This window comes from Pundamilia nyererei, unplaced genomic scaffold, assembly GCF_000239375.1.
Source record: "Pundamilia nyererei isolate P.nyererei 1_Seehausen unplaced genomic scaffold, PunNye1.0 scaffold00019, whole genome shotgun sequence".
NCBI lineage: Eukaryota > Metazoa > Chordata > Actinopteri > Cichliformes > Cichlidae > Pundamilia > Pundamilia nyererei.
Genome location: NW_005187420.1, coordinates 4,278,941 through 4,298,178, shown reverse-complemented (window position 1 = coordinate 4,298,178; position 19,238 = coordinate 4,278,941). Strand labels below are relative to the sequence as shown.

Sequence of the window (19,238 nt, the reverse complement as noted above, 5' to 3'; positions counted from 1 at the left end):
AGACACACACACACAGACACACACACAGACACACACACACAGACACACACACAGACAAACAACGAGTCTCAGAGGGACACAGCAGCTGTGACAGTGGGACGTCAGCATGAAGACACATAAAGGGCAGAACGCTGACGGCGGTTAGCACTGTTAGCTTCACAGCAACAAGGTGTTGAGTTTGACCCCACCATGCAGGCGGGGCCTCTCCCTGTGGCGTTTGCGTGTTCTCCCCATGTTTGCAGGGGTAAGAGGAAGAAAAGGTCATGAGGTGAAGGTGGTTGGTGACTCGCTCTCTTTCTCAGGTCCGAGTTCTGCAAGGTGTTCCAGCTCTGGTGCAACTTTTCTCCAGCGACAACCAGGAAGTGAAGCGTTACGCTACTGCCGCCACGAGGAACCTCATCTACGAGAGCGCCGAGAACAAGGTGGCTCTCATCGACGCCGGCGGGCTGACACCTCTCATTAGCCTCCTGAACGAACCTGACGAGGAGCTGCGAAAGACCATCACAGGTGGGAACCCTCTGCTCTCTGGACTAGTGTGAGACGTGAGCGACGTGAACCCGTCTTACAAACTCGCTGTGGCCGTCCGCAGGCGTCCTGTGGAATCTGTCCTCCAGAGATAACCTGAAGGAGAAGCTGTCCCGGGAGGCGTTACCTGTGCTGACACAGAAAGTTCTGATTCCTCTGTGCAGGAGCATCCCGCTAAGTCCATCGGAGAGAGACATCTTTAACAGCACCACCGGCTGCCTCAGGTACCATCAGGTTTTTATAACTAAATCATCTGATGGAGACTAGAAAAGAAGCTCAACATGTCCAGGATACCTTTTATTTATCTGGCTTCTCTTCATTTACCATCATCAGCTGATTATCAGCTTGATAAATCTCTACACAGGTGTTACAGGTACTGAGCTGCAGTGGTCTGTATCATATCTATCTAATAGACTCCAGTTTGTGCATGTAAATGGAGAGTCCTCTTCACACACTGAGGTTAGTTATGGAGTTCCACAGGGTTCAGTGCTAGGACCAATTCTGTTTACATCATACATGCTTCCCTTAGGCAGCATCATTAGAAGACGTAGCATACATTTACACATTTTCAGACCTTCGTGCGATGTGCACTCTGAGGCTTTTCCAGGAACTGATTGGTCAATAATAAAAGGTTTAGTGTGTGGTGATCTCTCATCTGGAACATAATCTGCTCTGATATAAGATGTAAACCACCTTCATAACTCTGACACACAGGCTTGGACCTGGTGTTACCTTAATAACCACAAACCCGGCTGCAGAGCTCAGGCGTGCCAGGATTTGGGCCGTCTCAGCATGCAGAGTGAACACAGCCTCGGTCAATATAATGTCGTCCAGGCGTGGACCAAGAGACGCTCTTTCACTCAGAGTGAAGAGATCAGCAACAGCAAAGAAGGTGGAAGACGTTTCACTGGAGGGAGAAAGCTGCTTCTTTCATCCTTTTAGTACAAAGTCTGCAAACCTTTCAGAGGTTTCGCTCAGACTGGCTGGTTTTGTGCACATGGAAATTAAAGTAAATTTAGATAATGCTTCAAAATAACTGCCCAGAGCTGCTTAATGACAGTGAGACTGGTTCCTAGAAGGATTTTAACCTCAATTAGGCTCTGATGCGTCATTTCAAGGAAATAAAAGATGAACTGAATGGATGTTTATTTAAAGTAACGTCACATAATGCAGTCGCACAGAGCAGCAGCTGCCTTTGTTTCATTGTAGTAATGTTTGATGTTAGTGAAGGATTTGGTCCGGTTGAATGTCTCCGTCTGTGTTGCTCCGACAGGAACCTGAGCTCCGTGAACGAGAGAACGAGGCAGAAGATGAGAGAAATGCCCGGCCTCGTGGACTCTCTGGTGACCTACATCCAGCAGGAAGAACAGGGCGACGAGAAGGTGAGCCACAGAGGCGCGTGGATAATGATGTCTGAGTGCAGGCGCTTTAAAACGTCTGGAGCCGTGAGCACAAACCACAGACGCCGGAGACGTGGTTTGTCATTTACAGCAGAACAGTAACCAGCTCAAGTCTCACTGAGGTTAACCTGGAGTGTAAAGAGTGCACGTTTGCTCTGATTCATCGCTGCCTCGCGTCACAGTTTCAGCATCAGGACTCTGAACTGTGCATGACTGTAGAGGCTTTACTTCTAAACTTGTATAAACGAGGAGTGATCCCACAGATCTGAGAGCCGGTCGATAGAAACCAAAACCAGAGTTCACTTTGGCCGACCTTCGAGATCATCTGCTCGTCTTCATCGTGTTCGCTGCTGCGTTAGTATCAGGCTGATTTTACTCTCAGCTCTTAGTTTCACCTACTAAAGTGACGAGTGGGCCTGGTGCAGTCTGGACTGGTGTTTGTCAGGAAGTCGCTGACTCACCGCCGTCCCACTCAACGGATTTCCCAAAGTGTCCTCGGGCTGGTTGTGCTGGAATGTGTCGCTAAATGAATAAAACTGAAGACATTTCCTGTATGTCTTTGTTCTATTTTTAGTGTGGCCAGTATTCCAGTTATTCCTCTGAAATCGTCTCTGTGCTGTTGTTAAAAAGTGCAAAGATGTAAAACTGCAGCAGTGCATCATAAAGAAGGCTGGGAGAAAGAAAACAGCTGGTTAATAAAAATAGATTTTGTCTGTCCTCGGGTCAGAGCGGGGGCGGGAGCGACTGAAACGGGATATCGTGATGTGCGAGCTTCAAGGACGAGGGCGACAGAATCCTCAGTCATTCCCAGTTTTCGATGGTGGCGACTCTCCACGTTATTAATGGTGCGGTGGTTTGGGTCGCGTGTGAAAAGGGTTCAGACTTCTTTCTGTGCTTTTAGTGTCTGAAGCTCATCAGAGTCGGCACGGTGACTAAGACTCGCTGCTTTGAGCCCGTTTGTTTCGGTCGCTCTTTTAACTGATATCCATTTTTTATTTCCTGTCTGCGTGTTCAGGGTTTGGAGAACTCCCTGTGCGTGATGAGAAATCTGTCCTATCAGCTGTACTCGGAGCTTCCCCCCTCAGTCCAGCTCCGCCTCGAAGGCCCGTCGAGAGCTTCTGCCAACAGAGAGATCGAGACCATCGGCTGCTTCACTCTGTACAGCAAGAAGAACGTGGAGGTACGAGCAGGAGGAGAGGGTGCTGGTGTTATCCACCCGTGTGGTGCTCTGTGCCTGGATCCCCATCACCTCCAAAAACCTTCTGCACATTAGAGTAGCTACGGTCTGCTAGATTTCATAGTAATGTGTTCGTTTAAAATCTAACTTAAATGTGAAACTGGAAAACAGCAGCAGACAGACGTAAGCAGTTTAATCACACGAGCGCCTGAAAGATAAATTCATAACAATCTTTGTTTTTATTGAACGACTCAACTTGATTCTCAGTTTATCAATTTAGTACAAAGTCTGCAAACAAGTGCTACTGTAACTCATGAAAGTAGTTTCGTTTAATGTTAGGTTTGTTTAGTCTGGTTTAGTTTATTTTGGTTTAGTTTAGCTTGGTTTAGTTTAGTTTAGCTTAGCTTGGTTTAGTTTGGTTTAGTTTAGCTTGGTTTAGCTTAGTCTGGTTTAGCTTAGCCTGGTTTAGCTTAGCTTGGTTTAGTTTGGTTTGATTTCGTTTAGCTTAGTTTGGTTTAGTTTCTTTTGGTTTAGTTTAGCTTAGTTTGGTTTAGTTTAGCTTGGTTTAGTTTAGTTTAGCTTGGTTTAGTTTAGCTTGGTTTAGCTTAGCTTGGTTTAGCTTAGTCTGGTTTAGTTTAGCTTAGCTTGGTTTAGCTTAGCCTGGTTTAGCTTAGCTTGGTTTAGTTTGGTTTGATTTTGTTTAGCTTAGTTTGGTTTAGCTTAGCTTGGTTTAGCTTAGTTTGGTTTAGTTTCTTTTGGTTTAGTTTAGCTTAGCTTAGCTTGGTTTAGTTTGGTTTGGTTTAGTTTAGTTTAGCTTAGCTTAGCTTAGCTTGGTTTAGTTTTACGTTGAGTTTACACTCAGCAGATTTTCTTCAATTATGAATTATTTGAATAAATCAACTTTTTGTTTTATATATTTTTGCTACTTTTGGCCCCAAATTCTGTATTTGTACTTGATTTCTCTCTACGCCAGCAGCAGAATCACCAGAACCTGCCCACCCTGTCTCAGCCTAAAGGGTCCGAGTGGCTGTGGCACCCGAAGGTGGTGGGGCTCTACAAGCTCATCCTGCAGAACAGCGACTACAGTTCCTGCAGCCGCGAGGCCGCCATCGGAGCCCTGCAGAACATCACCGCGGGAGATGCCAGGGTAACGCCTCATCCCGATCGTCAGCTTTAGTGCGAGGTGCGGTGTCTGCAGGCTCACGTGACCTTTGCTCCTCTCTGTTAGTGGGCGTCCGTGCTGAGCATGGTGATTATAGAGAAGGAGCGGATGCTTCCCATCCTCCTGGACCGGCTGGACACCATCAGCGACACGGAGCTCAGGCCTCTGAGCGGCCTGCTGAGAAATCTGACCCGGCACGCCACCGACAAACAGCACATGGGTAAGAGCCTTGCTGGGACAGGTGCAGCTCTGCTTTCAATGGGGCTTCAGTGCATCCGCCTTTTTCCCGTTCTCTGGACCCCAAGGTCCAGGTCCGCTCCAGAGTCTTTCTTATTCAAGTCCTTCTTCTGTGTCGTGGCAGCTAAGAACATGGTGGGGCTTCTGGTGTCCAAGCTTCCCGCAGACGGCCTGCAGAAAATGCCATCCAGCGACGTGGTGGTCAACCTCTGCGGAGCCCTCAACCACCTGGTCACCTGCAGCTCCTCGGCAGCCCGCGACGTCTGTCACTTCAACGGCATCCCCAAACTGGTGGGCATCAAGACGTCCCACGACAGCAGGTACGTGTAGTCGCGCTGATGGTCGCCGGCTCTGCCGCCGTTTCTCTTCAGACTCTTCATGTTTCCGCTGAAACAAAGCTGTGACCCCTCTGCGACCTTTGTTTCCTGTTTAGGACTTCACATGTCTGTTATAACCTTTCCTTCACACTGCGGGACATGTTTGTGATGAAGCTCGTCCCTGCTGCTCTGGTATTTCCGCCTCATTAGTCCTCCTGTCCTCTCTCACTCTCTGCTGTCCTTCACTTTTAGCTCCGGGAGTCAAAAAGCTGCCCGAGCAGCCTCGACCGTCCTCTGCAACATGTTCCAGTACAAGAAGCTGCACAGAGACTACAGACTGGTGAGTTTCATGTGTAATCTTCACATGCTTCATCCAGAACACACTCTGTTGATTCACCCGCTAATTATTTCCAGCAGCGGGGAGTAGATTTCGTCACAGTAGATGTTTTTCTGAAAGTGCTGCAACTGAGTTTGAGGATACAAGTCACCTGCTGTTATCTTATCTTGTCAATCATTTGACCTCCTCACTGCGTACGACTGTAGCTCCTGTGACAAATCAGAAGTACCTGACTCCGTGGTATAATTCTCAAACACGCAGCCTAAAGCAGACGACTCGTAATCTGGAGAGGAAATGGCGTGTCACAGATTTAGAGGATCATCATTTAGCCTGGAGAAATAGTTTGCTGCTTTATAAGAAAGCCCTCCGCAAAGCCAGAACATCTTACTATTCATCACTGATTGAAGAAAATAAGAACAAGCCCAGGTTTCTCTTCAGCTCTGTAGCCAGGCTGACAAACACACCATTGATCAGCAACCAGAGACTGTTGCTCAGCCTGAAGGCTCCTAAAGACGAGAAGAAGGACAGCTGCTGCCTGAAAACCTTTAGTGAGCCCTTATGTGTCAGGAGCATCAGGAGCATCAGGACTCAGTGATGAGGAAGTACACATCCTGGACAGGGAGGAACGCTGGTTTGAGGGCGGAGTCAAGGAGACCATCTCTGAATCGAGGAGGGGGCCTAAGGGTACATCTGTCACCATCTTACAATGCTGTGATTGCAGCCGTTCCCCAACTCTCTGTGAATGGGACTCATGGCCAATTGGTCAATTTACATGTTAATGGTCATGACCTCGTAGGCCATTGTTTCAGTCATTGTGTAAATGTCCTGTTTATAAGGTTGGAAACCTGCAGTCAGCTGCAAACATCCAGATGAACAGAATCAGCCTGTTTGGATTTCCTTACCTGGATGATTGAGCGATAATGCAGAGACATCAAGCGCGCACTGCTTACGAGTGTGACAATAACGCATGAGGATCACGTGTGTGTGAGGACGCTGCAGCGGGACTCGCTTTGGCACAAGCAGCAAGCCGCTGTGCCAAAAACAAACCAGCACCACATTCACCAGGTTTCTTCATCCTCAAAGGCTGAAGCAGCAGAGTGAGGGCGAACAGGACGGGTCTCAAACGTGTCGTCGAGGTGAAGACGGAGGCGGCGTGCTTGCGGTCACTTTGGGAGCCTTTGTCACATTTCTGGTTGCAGCTATGTTTAAGTCAAAGAGCCTGAACCCGTCCTGCTGTTTTATTTCCTGCAGCCTGAGCTGGGGAGAAGCTGTGGGCGTGGGCTGTCATTGTGCTCCGTTTGTTTCCACCAGATGGTTTTCTCGTCTGCATCTGGCTGCATCTGTTTTTTATCTCACTTGACCTCCACTTCTCGTAACTCCTCTTCCTCGCTGCCTCCCTCCTCTGCTCTGCACCCGAGCCTGGCCCTCATTAGTCTGTGGACGTGCTTATCTGGAAGTTCTGCAAAAGCAAATATTTTCTCTGAAGTAAGCAGCAGTCAGACTGGAGACTTGCTAAACTCCGTCTCTGAACTAAAAATGAAATTAAACTTGTTAATGATTGGGCTGGCAGGGGCTCACTCTGCCCCAGAACACCACATGATGATGATGATGAAAAGCTAAATGCGAGTCTGTCTGTAGCCTCCCCTCCTTCTGTGGAGGCATTAGCAGACCCCCCACCCGCTCCTGCTGTGAGAATCCTTTCCTCGTGTCTGCTGAGCTGCAGCAGGAATGTGGAGAATCTGGCTCAGACATTTTGGGTTCGCCTCTGTGTCTCTGCTGAGGTGAACTTGGCGGTCCTCCTCCCGTAAATCCGCGCAGCACAAACAAACCCAGGCCTTTATCTCCCTGCACTTTCACACAAACCCAGTTGTGCAGATAACACATCTGGAACACAACTGTGCAGAAACAAAATGACAGGATGAATATTTCTGGTTTACAGATGGTGAAACTTTTTCTCTGCAGTCAAACTGTCGACAAACAGCTTTGTTAGGTAACGCTGAGTGTGGCGGCCCAGCTTTTATAGCCCAGGCTCCGTTTATTGTGCAACTTCTCTGAGTTTATGGTGCTGCGCTGTGGAAACGGCTCCGAGCGCCTGATGAAGGCTGACAGATACATGGGCTCCTTCATTCTTCTGAGCCTGCAGCAGGCGACCAGGAGACGGCTGCAGAGGAACCTGGAGCACAGCTAAAGTTCAGTGACACACACAGGGACACACACAGGGACACACACAGGGACACACACAGGGACACACACAGGGACACACACAGGGACACACACAGACACTTTAGTTTATGACAGAAAATCTAAACTTCCAGTCCTTCAAAAGTACACCGTGCACGGCTGCATGGCATTGTGCCGATGTCCACGTCAGGATAACGCTCAAAATTCCTGATAGATCACAGAGCCTTCAGAAGCTGCTGCTCTCCACATCGCTTATAATAGTGCTGCTGTGGACTGAAGCTGCTGTGGACTGAAGCTGCTGTGGGGAAGCTGCTGTGGACTGAAGCTGCTGTGGGCTGACGTTTGTAGGTCTGTGAGTTCTGAGGTCCGAGGGACATTTCACCATCACACAGCGAGGCTTCGTGTGGGCGTCTGTCTGTGGGCGACGCAGGAACCCGCCCTGCACGGCGCTGCAGCAGTGGAGCGACGGCCTGTGGAGTGAGCTACAGGCTGTAATTCCACTGAGCTGCGTCTTCAGACACTTCATCTTTTAACGATTCACGGTTGCAGCATCTTTCATCACTCCTTTGATGATTTTTAAGCTGCACTGCAGGATCTTACCGCCTGATCGGCTCAGTGTTAGTCGTACTCTACTCTGGACCTGCTGCTTATTCTTCATTTCCTCTAAAAGCTCCTGTAGTACTCGCGTGTTCTGCTCACCCTACACTGAAGTACTTTAAGTATTTGTACTTGTACGCAGTAAAAAAAGAGGAATTCATGCTGTAAACTGTGGGTGTGTCTCTGTTGCGACATCAGCTGTGTTGGGTGGGTAGGTGTGGGCACGTAGTCGCCCACTAGAGGGCAGAGCAGGACTGAGTTGTACCCTCCTCCAAAGATTCTTTTAATCACAGCGTTTTCTTCATCAAACATAAATCATTTTGTTTTAGCACAAATCACAGAATGATTTCTAAAGATGACCAGAGTCCGTGTTATTATTACTGTTACATCACTGCACAGCTCAAACCACTGCTGTGCAGTGATGTGCTTTCACTCTGTAATGCTCCAGTGGAAGCTGAGGGTTCTCTTCAGAATAAAAGACTTCAGCGGGGTTCGAGCTGTCACTGAGAAAACATCAGGCTAAAAACAAAAGTCCAGACTTGACAGTCGGTGCTCACAGAAGAAGCCTGCAGAGACAGGAAGCAAAGATTTCAGAGGCTTGGAGAGAAAACCAGTGAGAGTCTAAACACTAACTTCACTGAGCCGATGTAGTGACATCACCTGCACACCAGGAAGCACGAGACTAAAACACAGACTGAAGTATGCTGAGGACAGCCTGAGGAACATCCTGCAGACCGGGAGCGCCCTTTGGTCAGAGACGCTGCTTGGGTTCAAAGAAAGGAGGGCGAGGCTGCGCCCCAAACACCAAAGTGAGCTTCACCGAGCGGCCTGCAGAGAGTTGAATCCCGCTGATAATCTGTGGATGTGAAGACGAGCGGTGCCAGCCCGCTCACTCCAGCCGGTCGCAGCAGATGGCCCCGCCCCTCCCTGAGGCTGGTCGCCAAAGTGCTGCTCATAGGGGGTCATGTGATTGTTGGGTTTTTCTCTGTATGTATTATTGTAGGGTCGACCTTACAGCGCCTTGAGGCGACTGTTGTTGTGTAAATAAAAGTGAGCTGAGTGTGAGACAAACATCTGCAGGCTGGTGTCCAGCAGGGGGCAGCGGGTGAAATCATGCAAACATCCAAAGTAAAACTGGGACGTTTTTTGTATTACGAACGATGATGATGACGGTCGAGTCGCTCTGTGGGGACACTGGGTCAGTTTCTGTTTGTGTCTTTTTCCAGAAAGGATTCGGCAAACGAGACTTCGCAGACGGATCCTTCTAGGCTCAGCGTTTGACCTCGGGACCAAGACGAAGTTGACCGAACCCGTTATGTGACTGCGACCGACTTCCAGGAAGGCGATAGTGACCCGGAGCCGCGCAAACGCACGTGGCCTTTGGCAGCTGTGCGTTCGCTCAGCCGCAGAGAGTCTGACGGGAAGCTTGACACGGACACACGTCAGAGTCCGACTCCACGCCTTGGACGTGTTCGCGTTACGTGCGGTGCTCGTAGAGTTTAGCTTTGGTTGCCGATGCGTTCACTTACCGTTGTAAATATTGATGCACATGTGTGTCTTTTAGGGTGTGTTCACATCAAACATGAAGGTTTCACCTCATGTGACTGCAGTCACCGTGGAAACCGGAGCATTCACCCCTGTGATGCCGATGGTTCAGTCGGCGTCCACGTGGCGCTGGAGGAGAATCCCGGCTCTCCCGTGTGAAGGCAGATTCGCCCCCGTTTGTATCGCCCAGCATGAACTTGCCTCATTGCATGAACTTTGTATGTAATCACGCTCCACGTTTGTTGTGAACACACCGTTGAAGACCTGCAGGTCACCACTCACTCATTACTTTTTTAATCCAAAGGTCAGATCTTCAGACTCTAACGACGTCTCACAGGTGCGTTCTGGCAGGTGAGCGGCGACCTGGGGCGTGCTTAGAGGTTAAAGGATGATTCGGTTTAGTTTAGCCTGACTTGTTTCCGTGGGCGACGGCTGTTGGGATGATTTTGTCGGAAAGCTGCGAGCAGATCTCGCGCGGTTTGCTCACCGATTTCTGCAACTTCTGCTTCTCACAGCAGAGGTGTGAGTTGAGTTAAAGGGAAGCACAGAGGGTGGAAATGTAGACGTGATGATTTCGTGTGTAGGAACATTTTCTAACTGTTAATAAAAGGTAATAAAACTGAAGTGAATACTTTAACTCCTGTATCTGAAATGAAGATTAACAGCGATTGCTGATTGGTTGGTTGGTTGGTTTGTAAACCATGAACGAACAAATGCGTGGATGTTTCTAAACTGTGTCAATAAATACTGTGCATTAACAGAAGTTCTCTGGATGGTTCTTATTCGGCCGGCCGTGTTAGAAGCTGCTGCTGAAACGAGCACAGTGCAAACATTGTTTTTGAGGAGGCGTGGCCAGAGAACGCAGCCTCGCCCGGCTCATTCCCGCCGTGAGAAACATCTGCGATCGTGTTTCCCCAGCAGGTCATGTATGATCATCCAGCACAGCAGCCGGCGTGGGAGCTGTCCACTCTGAGACCACCCACAGTGGAACAAGAGTTCCCTGAGATGGAAACATTATGCTGCTAAAGTGACATTGATTCATGTCAGTGTGCTCCACATCACAGTCACACTATAGAGGGCATGTTTATGGAGTGTGTCGTTTCCTGACACCACCCACAGGTGGTGCTGTTTACTGCATCTCAGCCCTGCTGCTTCACTCTGCGTGCAGCTGATATAAATCCCAGTGATTATTAGCATTAGCAAACATAACCAGTCTCACCTACAGAAGCATTTTCACACATGACGCGACGTGGGTTTTACCCCTGCTGTTAAAACCGCGCACAGGAGGAACACAGGGCGAGTGTTGCACCATAGGGGGCGCCCTCGAGCTCACCCGCAACGAATGAACAAAGAACAAAACTGTAAATTTCAGGATGTGAACACTTTTCTCCTGAAAACGTTCAACGTGTTTTTGATAGAAGTGCTTGTTGTCATAGTTCCGTTTAGGGCAGGACGTCCTTCACCTGTGAATGAGTCACAGCCTGTTACAGTTAACGGGAGGATCAGACACTGACAGAGCAGAACGGTTCCACCAATAGGAGCGTTCAGACGTCCGTCCACCTGCAGAGACTCACCGCGGTAAAGTGAGCCGTCATTTGTGAGCCGCGGTCAAGCCAGCCGCCTCTTATCCGCCGCATGAATTTCCTTGCGCTTTTACACCAGTCTTTACGGTAGCGCCTTTTCGCTTTATATGCCGGTTGAAAGCCTAGACCCGCGCGCGAACAGTCGCACGCGCGCACACAAATTTAAATGAAACAGCCCAATACAGACAATACAATTATGGAAATTTCAGAAATTTAATAAAAATCATCCTGAGTAGTTGAGGTCCAACTTCCAACACATCCCTCCTCCAGGACACCTGCTGTACCTGTGGGCCAAGTTTCATCTTAATTCACTGTAATCTTTATCAAAAATTGAAAGAACAATTATATGTCAATGCTGGATGTGTGTCCTTTCAAAGTGACACTAAATAACAGAACTTCATAAAAATGAACATGAAGTAAAATGTACTGAAAAGAACAAAAAAAGCCCCTGTGGCCATCACCAGTAGGTTTTAGATGAAGTGTCTTGCCCAAGGACACAACGACCGAGACTGTGGGAGCCGGGGCTCAAACCGGCAACCTTCCAATTACAAGACGAACTGCCAACTCTCATTATGCAATGTACTGTTTAAAAGAAAAAACTTTTTTTTTGCCTTGACAACATACATTCATCTTCATTTCAAATAAGTAGTTATTTTTCACACAGAGAGCAATACCACTCTCCAGTCTAAGATGACTCTATTCATCTGGAGGCACTGTGTGTGAAACCACTAGCTCTCATGCAGGAACAAAGCAATTGTATAAAATGAAGTGAGGGAATGGAGCTATAAATAGATTAATATAGAGATATGAAAATAAACTTATATATAGACATAGGAACACAAGTTTTAACGTTAATGTAATAGAAGCATACAGGTGTCTAAGCAAACATTGTGGCATACAAAGTGAGAGTGCAGTGAGTCATGTTTATTCCTGTTCAGTATGTGTCTGACACAAGTGGATGAATGAAAAAGTCTGACAGCAGCAGCAACAACAGACTCTGCCTTCCTGATGACTTTCTATCTGTTTACATCTTTTTCTTTGATGCCTGTATCCCAGCTTGAAGAGTCCTGGACCCTTTTTCTAGTCAGTGGGTGTGTGGGCAGACAACTCTGGCTTGTCACCCAGTTGGATTTCCTGGTATTTGTAAGATGGCACTATCTACAAATCAGGACACATTAACTATGATATTAAAAAATGACATGATGACATAGTTTTTGGTCAGTTTACCAAGCATTTCTCAGTTTTGTTCTTTATAGTTCTGTTCATCATATCATTGCTTGTGAGTCCTGGATTATTTGATGCTATGTTTACATTATGTATTCTTTTGTTTTCAGTTCCATGTTGCTTTTAAGTGTAGTTCTTCTTCAGCGTTCCACAAGTGGATGGAAGACTTGTGAAAACACTCTAGTGTTAAAGCCAGTCTTGTCTTCATGTCTGTTTATGCTTTTGTCTGTGTCAAGCTCGTGTGTCTTAGTCTGTGTTTTAGTTTGGTGGCCTCTTGTCTCTTGTGTTGAGTCTTACTTCCACTGTCTTCTTATTCCCAATGTATCCCTGCTGTGTTACACAGCTGTCTCCAATTCCCCTAATCGCCATCTTATTTATACATTTTGCCAATCTCCCGGTCTGAAGTACATTATTCTATTCTATTCTATTCTATTCTATTCTATTCTATTCTATTCTATTCTATTTATACAGCACCAAATCGCAACAACAGTCACCTAAAGACACTTTATGTTGCTGGGTAAAAACACAACAATAATACAAAGAAAACCCCAACAATTTAAGTACCCCATATGAGCTAACATTTAGTGTGAGTGGGAAGGAAAAACTCCATTTGAAGAGGTAGAAACATCTGGCAGAAACAGGCTCAAGGAGAGACAGCCATAGGACAACATATACACTGTGCAAGAGATACATACTAACTAATGATTAACTGCAGAGAGGTGTAGAAACACAGAACGAGCAAAGAAGGAAAAAATTCATACATGATGGGAAGCCAGCAAGAGCCTCGGCTTATTGCAGCACAGATAAGGGAAGATTCAGGGTCACCTGACCAGCTATAACTGTATTATTTGTCAAAACTGAGGGTTTTAATGCTAATCTCAAAAGCAGAGACGGGTGTTTGTCTTCTGAATTAATATAGAATAGAATAGAATTCGACTTTATTGTCATTGCACATGTCACAGGTACAAGGCAACGAAATGCAGTTTGCATCCATCAAGAAGTATGTATTGTAATAGATGTATTACAATATATATTAGCAATAATATAGGTATGTAAGTATATTACAGAAATGGGTCTATTATGGTATGTTACAATGTACACGGTATGAAGTAAGTTATAACTATAAGTATGTACAGGCTGTAGTGAGTACAGGCTATGAACAGGATATAAATATGAAAAACTATACAGAATATGAGATATACAGCTATACACAAATGTGAACTGTGCAGGTTATAAACAGTTGTAGAATTAAAAATTATCGTATTGTACCGAATGATGTGAGCTGCATCCACAGAAGAGAGGCCTGAGAGATGAAGACTCTGATTCCTGTTCAACATTAAACTTCTATAGGAACCACAAGTACACCTAATATTCCAAAATTAAAATCTGGATTTCAAAGCGAGTCAGTGAAGACAAGCAAATATGCTGCCTCTTTATAGTCCCTGTCATGACTCTCTCAGCAGCACTTTTGATCCATCAATATTAAACAATTATTGATGCAGCAGATTGAGATGAAACCTGGCCCACAGGTACAGCAGGTGTCCCGGAGGAGGGATGTGTTGAAAGTTGGACCTCAACTACTCAGGATGATTTTTAATGAATTTCTGAAATTTCCATAATTGTATTGTCTGTATTGGGCTGTTTCATTGTAATTTGTGTGCGCGCGCGGGTCTAGGCTTCCAATCAGCATATAAAGCGAAAAGGCGCTACCGTAAAGACTGGTGTAAAAGCGCAAGGAAATTTATGCGGCGGATAAGAGGCGGCTGGCTTGACCGCGGCTCACAAATGACGGCTCACTTTACCGCGGTAGAGACTCACGGAGCCCGAGTGTTTGTTCTGAGACCTTGTGGCCTCAGTCAGAGACCAGGACGTCACTGAAATAAATCACCAGCTGGAGAGCCGTTATTGTAAATGCCACCTGTTGAAATCGTACACGGCATTGCTCCACTTTCCAAAGAATCAGGCAGAAACTTCATCAACCTGTTGGCGCAACATCCCTGCAGGATTGCTTCAAAGCCGCGACTGCATCCAGGAGTGATCTGCACGTCGCTCGGTGCAGCTGCAAAACTTCACCGAGCCTCTGTTCCTACTGTCAGCCTCTCTGCAGCTTCTCGGCCTCAGACATCAGGACGTCCTCGGTTTCAATCAGAAAGTTCTCCCAGAAATAAAAACACAGACTGACATTAGGAGGCGAATAAACAGTGGCTCGATCCAATTTGAAGTAACACAGCAGTGAATCAACTGTATACATGACCCCCTCATAAGTACGAGAACTTTGAAGGCAGGATTGGTAAATGGTCTGTACACAATCATCCACTGGTGATGGCAGCTACGTTGTAGCTACAGCCACCTGACAGAGGCGAGGCTGCCGGACACTGGCGCCACCGGGCCCCCTGACCACCACCAGCAGGGAACGGGTGAAGTGTCTTACCCAAGGACACAACGACCGAGACTGTCGGAACCGGGGCTCGAACCGGAAACCTTCCGATTACAAGACGAACTCCCACACTTGAGCCACGATCGCCCCGTTATTATTACAGGACTGTGGATCATATAGTTTTATTTACACCCAGAGGAGGAACCGCCCCGTCAAGCGTTGCGGCTCCGTCGAGCCATCATGTAGTTACAGATTTATCAGGAGACGCACGTCAGGTCACACATAGGTCACATGATAAATATATGCAAATATGCAGCCTATAACTCATTCCAAAGAAAGAAAGCAACGCTGGGATGAAGGAGAAGCTCGTTTTTCTCTGGAACAAAGTTACGCGTTTGATTTCCTTTCTGTTGAAATCTTCTTTGGGAAAGAAGAAGTGAAGGAGTGTGAGAGCTGCTGACCACGTGTCTGTAGAACTGTCGCTGTCATCGTTTCCTTCTTGTTTATCAGAAATCTCAGTGCTTATTATATGTGCTCGTGTTTTCAGCAGGAGCCTCGCTGGTGAACGTGCATCACACACACACACACACACACACACACACACACACACACACACACACACACACACACACACACACAGTGCAATGAGAGCAATAACACTGGGCTCATGTGTAAATATTTACAGAGGAAACTAACCAAGCACACGCGGAACTGCTGTAAAAACTATATTCATGTAAACTTTAAAGCTGAGGTTGAATATCCGTCATTTCCTGTTTGAAAGTAGTCCACGGCAGTAAAGCCACTCCCGTTACCTTTGATGGCGTGTTGCCATGTCGTCCGTTTCCCACATGCAGGAATTATTTGTATTTTTTTGTAACATCATCATCTGCATCTGTACAGCTGTGCAGAGCAGGGAGGGCCACGTGCAGCACGTGCAGGGGTGTCAAACATAGGGTCCCCGGGCCTTATGTTTGACACCCCTGGCTCCCAGTTTGGCCCAGTTTAACGGTGTGAAAGTTTTAATTGGTTTCAATAAAGCTCAGTTAGACTGTCGGAGTAAATCTGCAGCTGATTCTTCCTCCTGGTTCCTTCCAGCTTTGCACCGTTTAGTCATCCAGCTGTTCCAGAAACAGACAAACCGGTTTGACGGTTCGATCGCAGCCTCAGCTCCGATTTTACCGCTCGTCAGCCTCAGCCCACGAACTAGTTTTATTTCTCACTACAAAGTCTCAGGGGAATACCAGTTTGTAACAGAGATCTATTCTGATCTATTCACATGGGGAGGATCAGTGGAAGTGTGGCTCTGCAGGAGGTCAGAGTTCATGTTACGTGTACGGCTGTTTTAGTGTTTCTGGATTTTTACAAACTGTAGTATTAACCACATGTCAGAGGCTGGATCCTCTTGGTTTCAGTAAAGCCTCCTTATTAAACAGAACTGTATCAGATTACTATAGAAACTGATCTTTATATTAAGTATACTGAAGCAGTCTGTAAGTCAGTTTAAATAATGTTATTTTTTAATTTCATGGAGAATCAATATTTCCCCGTCTTACGTTGTATTTTTGGGTTGTATTATGGGGATTATAACTTTTTACATATTTTTCATTATTATTTTACATCGTTATGTTTTATGATGGATGTTCCTTAATTCAAATGTTTTATTTCACCGATCTAAATGTGATAAAGAAAAAAAATTCTACATTTATGTATTTGTAGTTAAATAATTTGCATTGAAATAAAAAAAATACTATAATTCAGTTTCACTGCAGAGGCTGTGTTATAAAGTTTTACAACTTTATTGCACAAATGTTGCAGAAACGCATATTTTCACTGCTTATAGATCAAATTCAGTGCTATTAAAACATTCACACTCAGGCTGTGCTGAGGCTCGCCTGCTCCACACTCTTCAGACGGTCGAGTTTCTCACTGAACTAAGAGACGTTTCATTTTCTTGAAAACGGCTGATAAATGTCAGCTGTGCCATGAAGCTGGGAACTGTGGACAACAGCTGCTCAGCTCAGTTATATTCAGTTTAATATTGTGCCAAATGACACCTCAAGGGCATTTATAAGGTCGAGTTCTACACTCGTACAGAGAGGACCGGGCAGCCGTCTGAGGAAGGCAGGGAGGTTAGACTGGATAGACTGGAACCATTAAAGTAGGTTATTGGCACAAACTGGTGCCCAGGCTCAGAAAAGTCCCCAGAGTGGATGTTACGCACCTTTCAGCCCACAGACACCGCCTGGAGCTGTTTTGGTAAACGCCACTGTTCCGCATCGTTATCGCTTTGTTTAACCGTTCTTACAAGTTCAGGCTTTGATTGCTGCGCGAGAGCTGTTTGGATCGTGTGGGTGAAAAAGCAAACACAGAAATCTCCGGGAATAACCTGACGGAGCGATAGCACGCAGGTTTCACCCACCTCACATTTCCCCCAAATATTTAACGAGCATATTAGAAACTGTGTGTGTGTGTGTGTGTGTGTGTGTGAGAATGGTTGAATGAGGGTTGTAGTAAAATTGAAAGAGTCGTTGCTGAGGAGAAACGGCCCACAGAAGCTTCAGTCTGTTCACCGTGTTAGAGCGCTCTCCATGTGCTCTGTGGGGCTGAGCTGTGAACTGTGCCAACAGCAGCACGGCCTCACTTTGTACAGACAAACCTCAGAGCTGCAACCTTTAAACTGTGTTTACACGTTACTGCAGTGATCGCAGCACTTTTACAAACACATCTGCAATCAGCCACACTCACTTCCTCTTGTACAAATTCTTGTTTTTCTCCAAATTCAAGTGAAGCTCTGCCCCTTTGCTTCTTACAAAAGTCTTGTTTTGGAAAGCCCCGTGACGTCACCAGAGCATTCAAAAGCAGCCTCTGGGCTCCTGACCTCATCAGAAAAACGAGAAGCCCTTCGAGCTCACACCTACAGAGGCGTGGAGCTGCCGGTACGAGCGCTCTGACTGCTGGATTTAACGGCGACTGCTGACATGGATCAACTGTCTGATCAGGAGAACTGGGACCGGGTCCAGGCTGTGGCCAACTCCTTTGGGCCAGCGGGGAAGTTGTTGCTTCAGTCAGGTCGGGTTCTGGTCGGAGAGGGCAAGCTGGTAAAGCAGAGCCGCAAAAAGCGGCAGGCCAAAGCCTTCTTCCTTTTCAACGACGTGCTGGTGTACGGCAGCATCGTGCTGAACGGCCGCTGGCACAAAAAGCTCAAGGTTACCCCTCTAGGTGAGCAACCGATCCTCCTCTGCACATCGCTGAATCCAGCTGTGTGAAAAGCAGACAGCGTGGCGGGCAGAGACAGGTAGATGCTGCAGGTGGAGCAGGAGGTGCTGCACCGCCTGCAGTCTGTCTCTGACCGCTGCAGCAGGCTGCAGTAAACACTTTTCTTTTCATTCAAAGCGTGCACACCTTTGTTTCCCGCACTAACGTGCCCTTCTTCTTCTTCTTCTTCAGAGGACATCCTGCTGGAGGACCTGGAGGACGGCGTCAGGATGAAGAACCAGTGGCTGATCCGCACGCCCAGGAAGTCTTTCTACGTTTCCGCCGCCTCCTACGAGGAGAAGCGAGCCTGGATCGAGCACATCGAGGAGTGCAAGGGCAGAGTGACGCAGGGCGGTGACCGGAGGCTGGACTTTGCCAACACCTGGATCCCAGACCAGGCCTCCGCCGTCTGCATGCGCTGCTCCAGCAAGTTCACCGGGACCCGCCGCCGACACCACTGCAGAAAATGCGGCTTCCTGGTGTGCGGCCCGTGCTCCAGGAAGCGAGCGGTCATCGCACACATCGACTCCACTAAGCAGCTGAGAGTCTGTAAACCGTGTTACTTGAGTCTGGGGGTGGAGCTCCCCGAGCTGACCCGTCAGAGGTGGGACAGCGGCGGGAAGTCGGACGAAGACGAGCTGGAATGCTACAGCGAGGAAGAGGAGGCGGAGCACAGCCTGGAGGAGGAGGACCCCAGCAGGTGGATGGACTCCTGGTCCCCTTACACCTACATCAATCCAGAGCACATCAGGCCCCAAACATAGAGCCACGCTCGGCGCTGGACTCTGGGCCTTTGTGTCACACGTGGACTCAGTGCTGCGCAGCTGCGCGTGACACGCTCTGCACGTACTCTATTTATGACACCATGTTATTTATGTTTCATGAAACACCTGCTGCTCTTCTCTTTGTGCACAAACACTACTGTGAAGCTGTTCTCGTCTCTCAGACGTCACTCTGACCTGCTGCGTTTCCCTCAGCCGTCCAGTGTGCGTGTGTGTGTGTGTGTGTGAGAACATGTGAACCACTGAAATAACAACGAACAATAAAGAATTCAATAAGAGAATCTTTGTCTGTGCTTTTCTCTCAGGATGGTTAAACGACTCTGAAATACTTGAAGACGTTTGAACTTTACACTTATTCTCGTCCCAATCAGCACATTTACACAAGACTTCCTGTTAGTCAAACTCTCACTGTGCCACAGATTGATCCTACACAAACATCTGTAGACAGATGGCCCAGTGAAGATGGGATTATTCATTAGAATATTATTTTGTATCTCCAGGTTGATCATTTGACCCTAAACCACGAAAACATCCTTTGG

The 19,238-nt window shown here is 47.2% G+C and overlaps 2 protein-coding genes across 3 annotated transcripts in view; both read left to right on the top strand.

Moving 5' to 3' along the window:
- Nucleotides 1–10,241, top strand: part of LOC102200251 (plakophilin-3-like) — a 23,412-nt gene extending 13,171 nt beyond the window's left edge. The window contains exons 5-13 of one of the 2 annotated variants that reach the window (XM_005726414.2): nt 303–507; nt 590–749; nt 1,799–1,907; nt 2,941–3,105; nt 4,079–4,249; nt 4,331–4,484; nt 4,626–4,821; nt 5,071–5,158; nt 9,160–10,241. In XM_005726414.2, the coding sequence (XP_005726471.1) occupies nt 303–507; nt 590–749; nt 1,799–1,907; nt 2,941–3,105; nt 4,079–4,249; nt 4,331–4,484; nt 4,626–4,821; nt 5,071–5,158; nt 9,160–9,201 (1,290 nt within the window). In that variant the 3' untranslated portion in view covers nt 9,202–10,241. Of the gene's footprint in view, nt 1–302; nt 508–589; nt 750–1,798; nt 1,908–2,940; nt 3,106–4,075; nt 4,250–4,330; nt 4,485–4,625; nt 4,822–5,070; nt 5,159–9,159 lie in introns of both variants that reach the window. The other variant, XM_005726413.1, reaches the window with a different exon arrangement.
- Nucleotides 10,242–17,533: 7,292 nt separating this feature from the next.
- plekhf1 (pleckstrin homology domain containing, family F (with FYVE domain) member 1) lies at nt 17,534–18,977 on the top strand. The gene is made up of 2 exons (XM_005726412.1): nt 17,534–17,881; nt 18,110–18,977. Exons 1-2 carry the CDS (start codon nt 17,641–17,643, stop codon nt 18,679–18,681), a joined length of 813 nt encoding a protein of 270 aa, XP_005726469.1. The 5' UTR covers nt 17,534–17,640; the 3' UTR covers nt 18,682–18,977.
- Nucleotides 18,978–19,238: the final 261 nt, after the last annotated feature.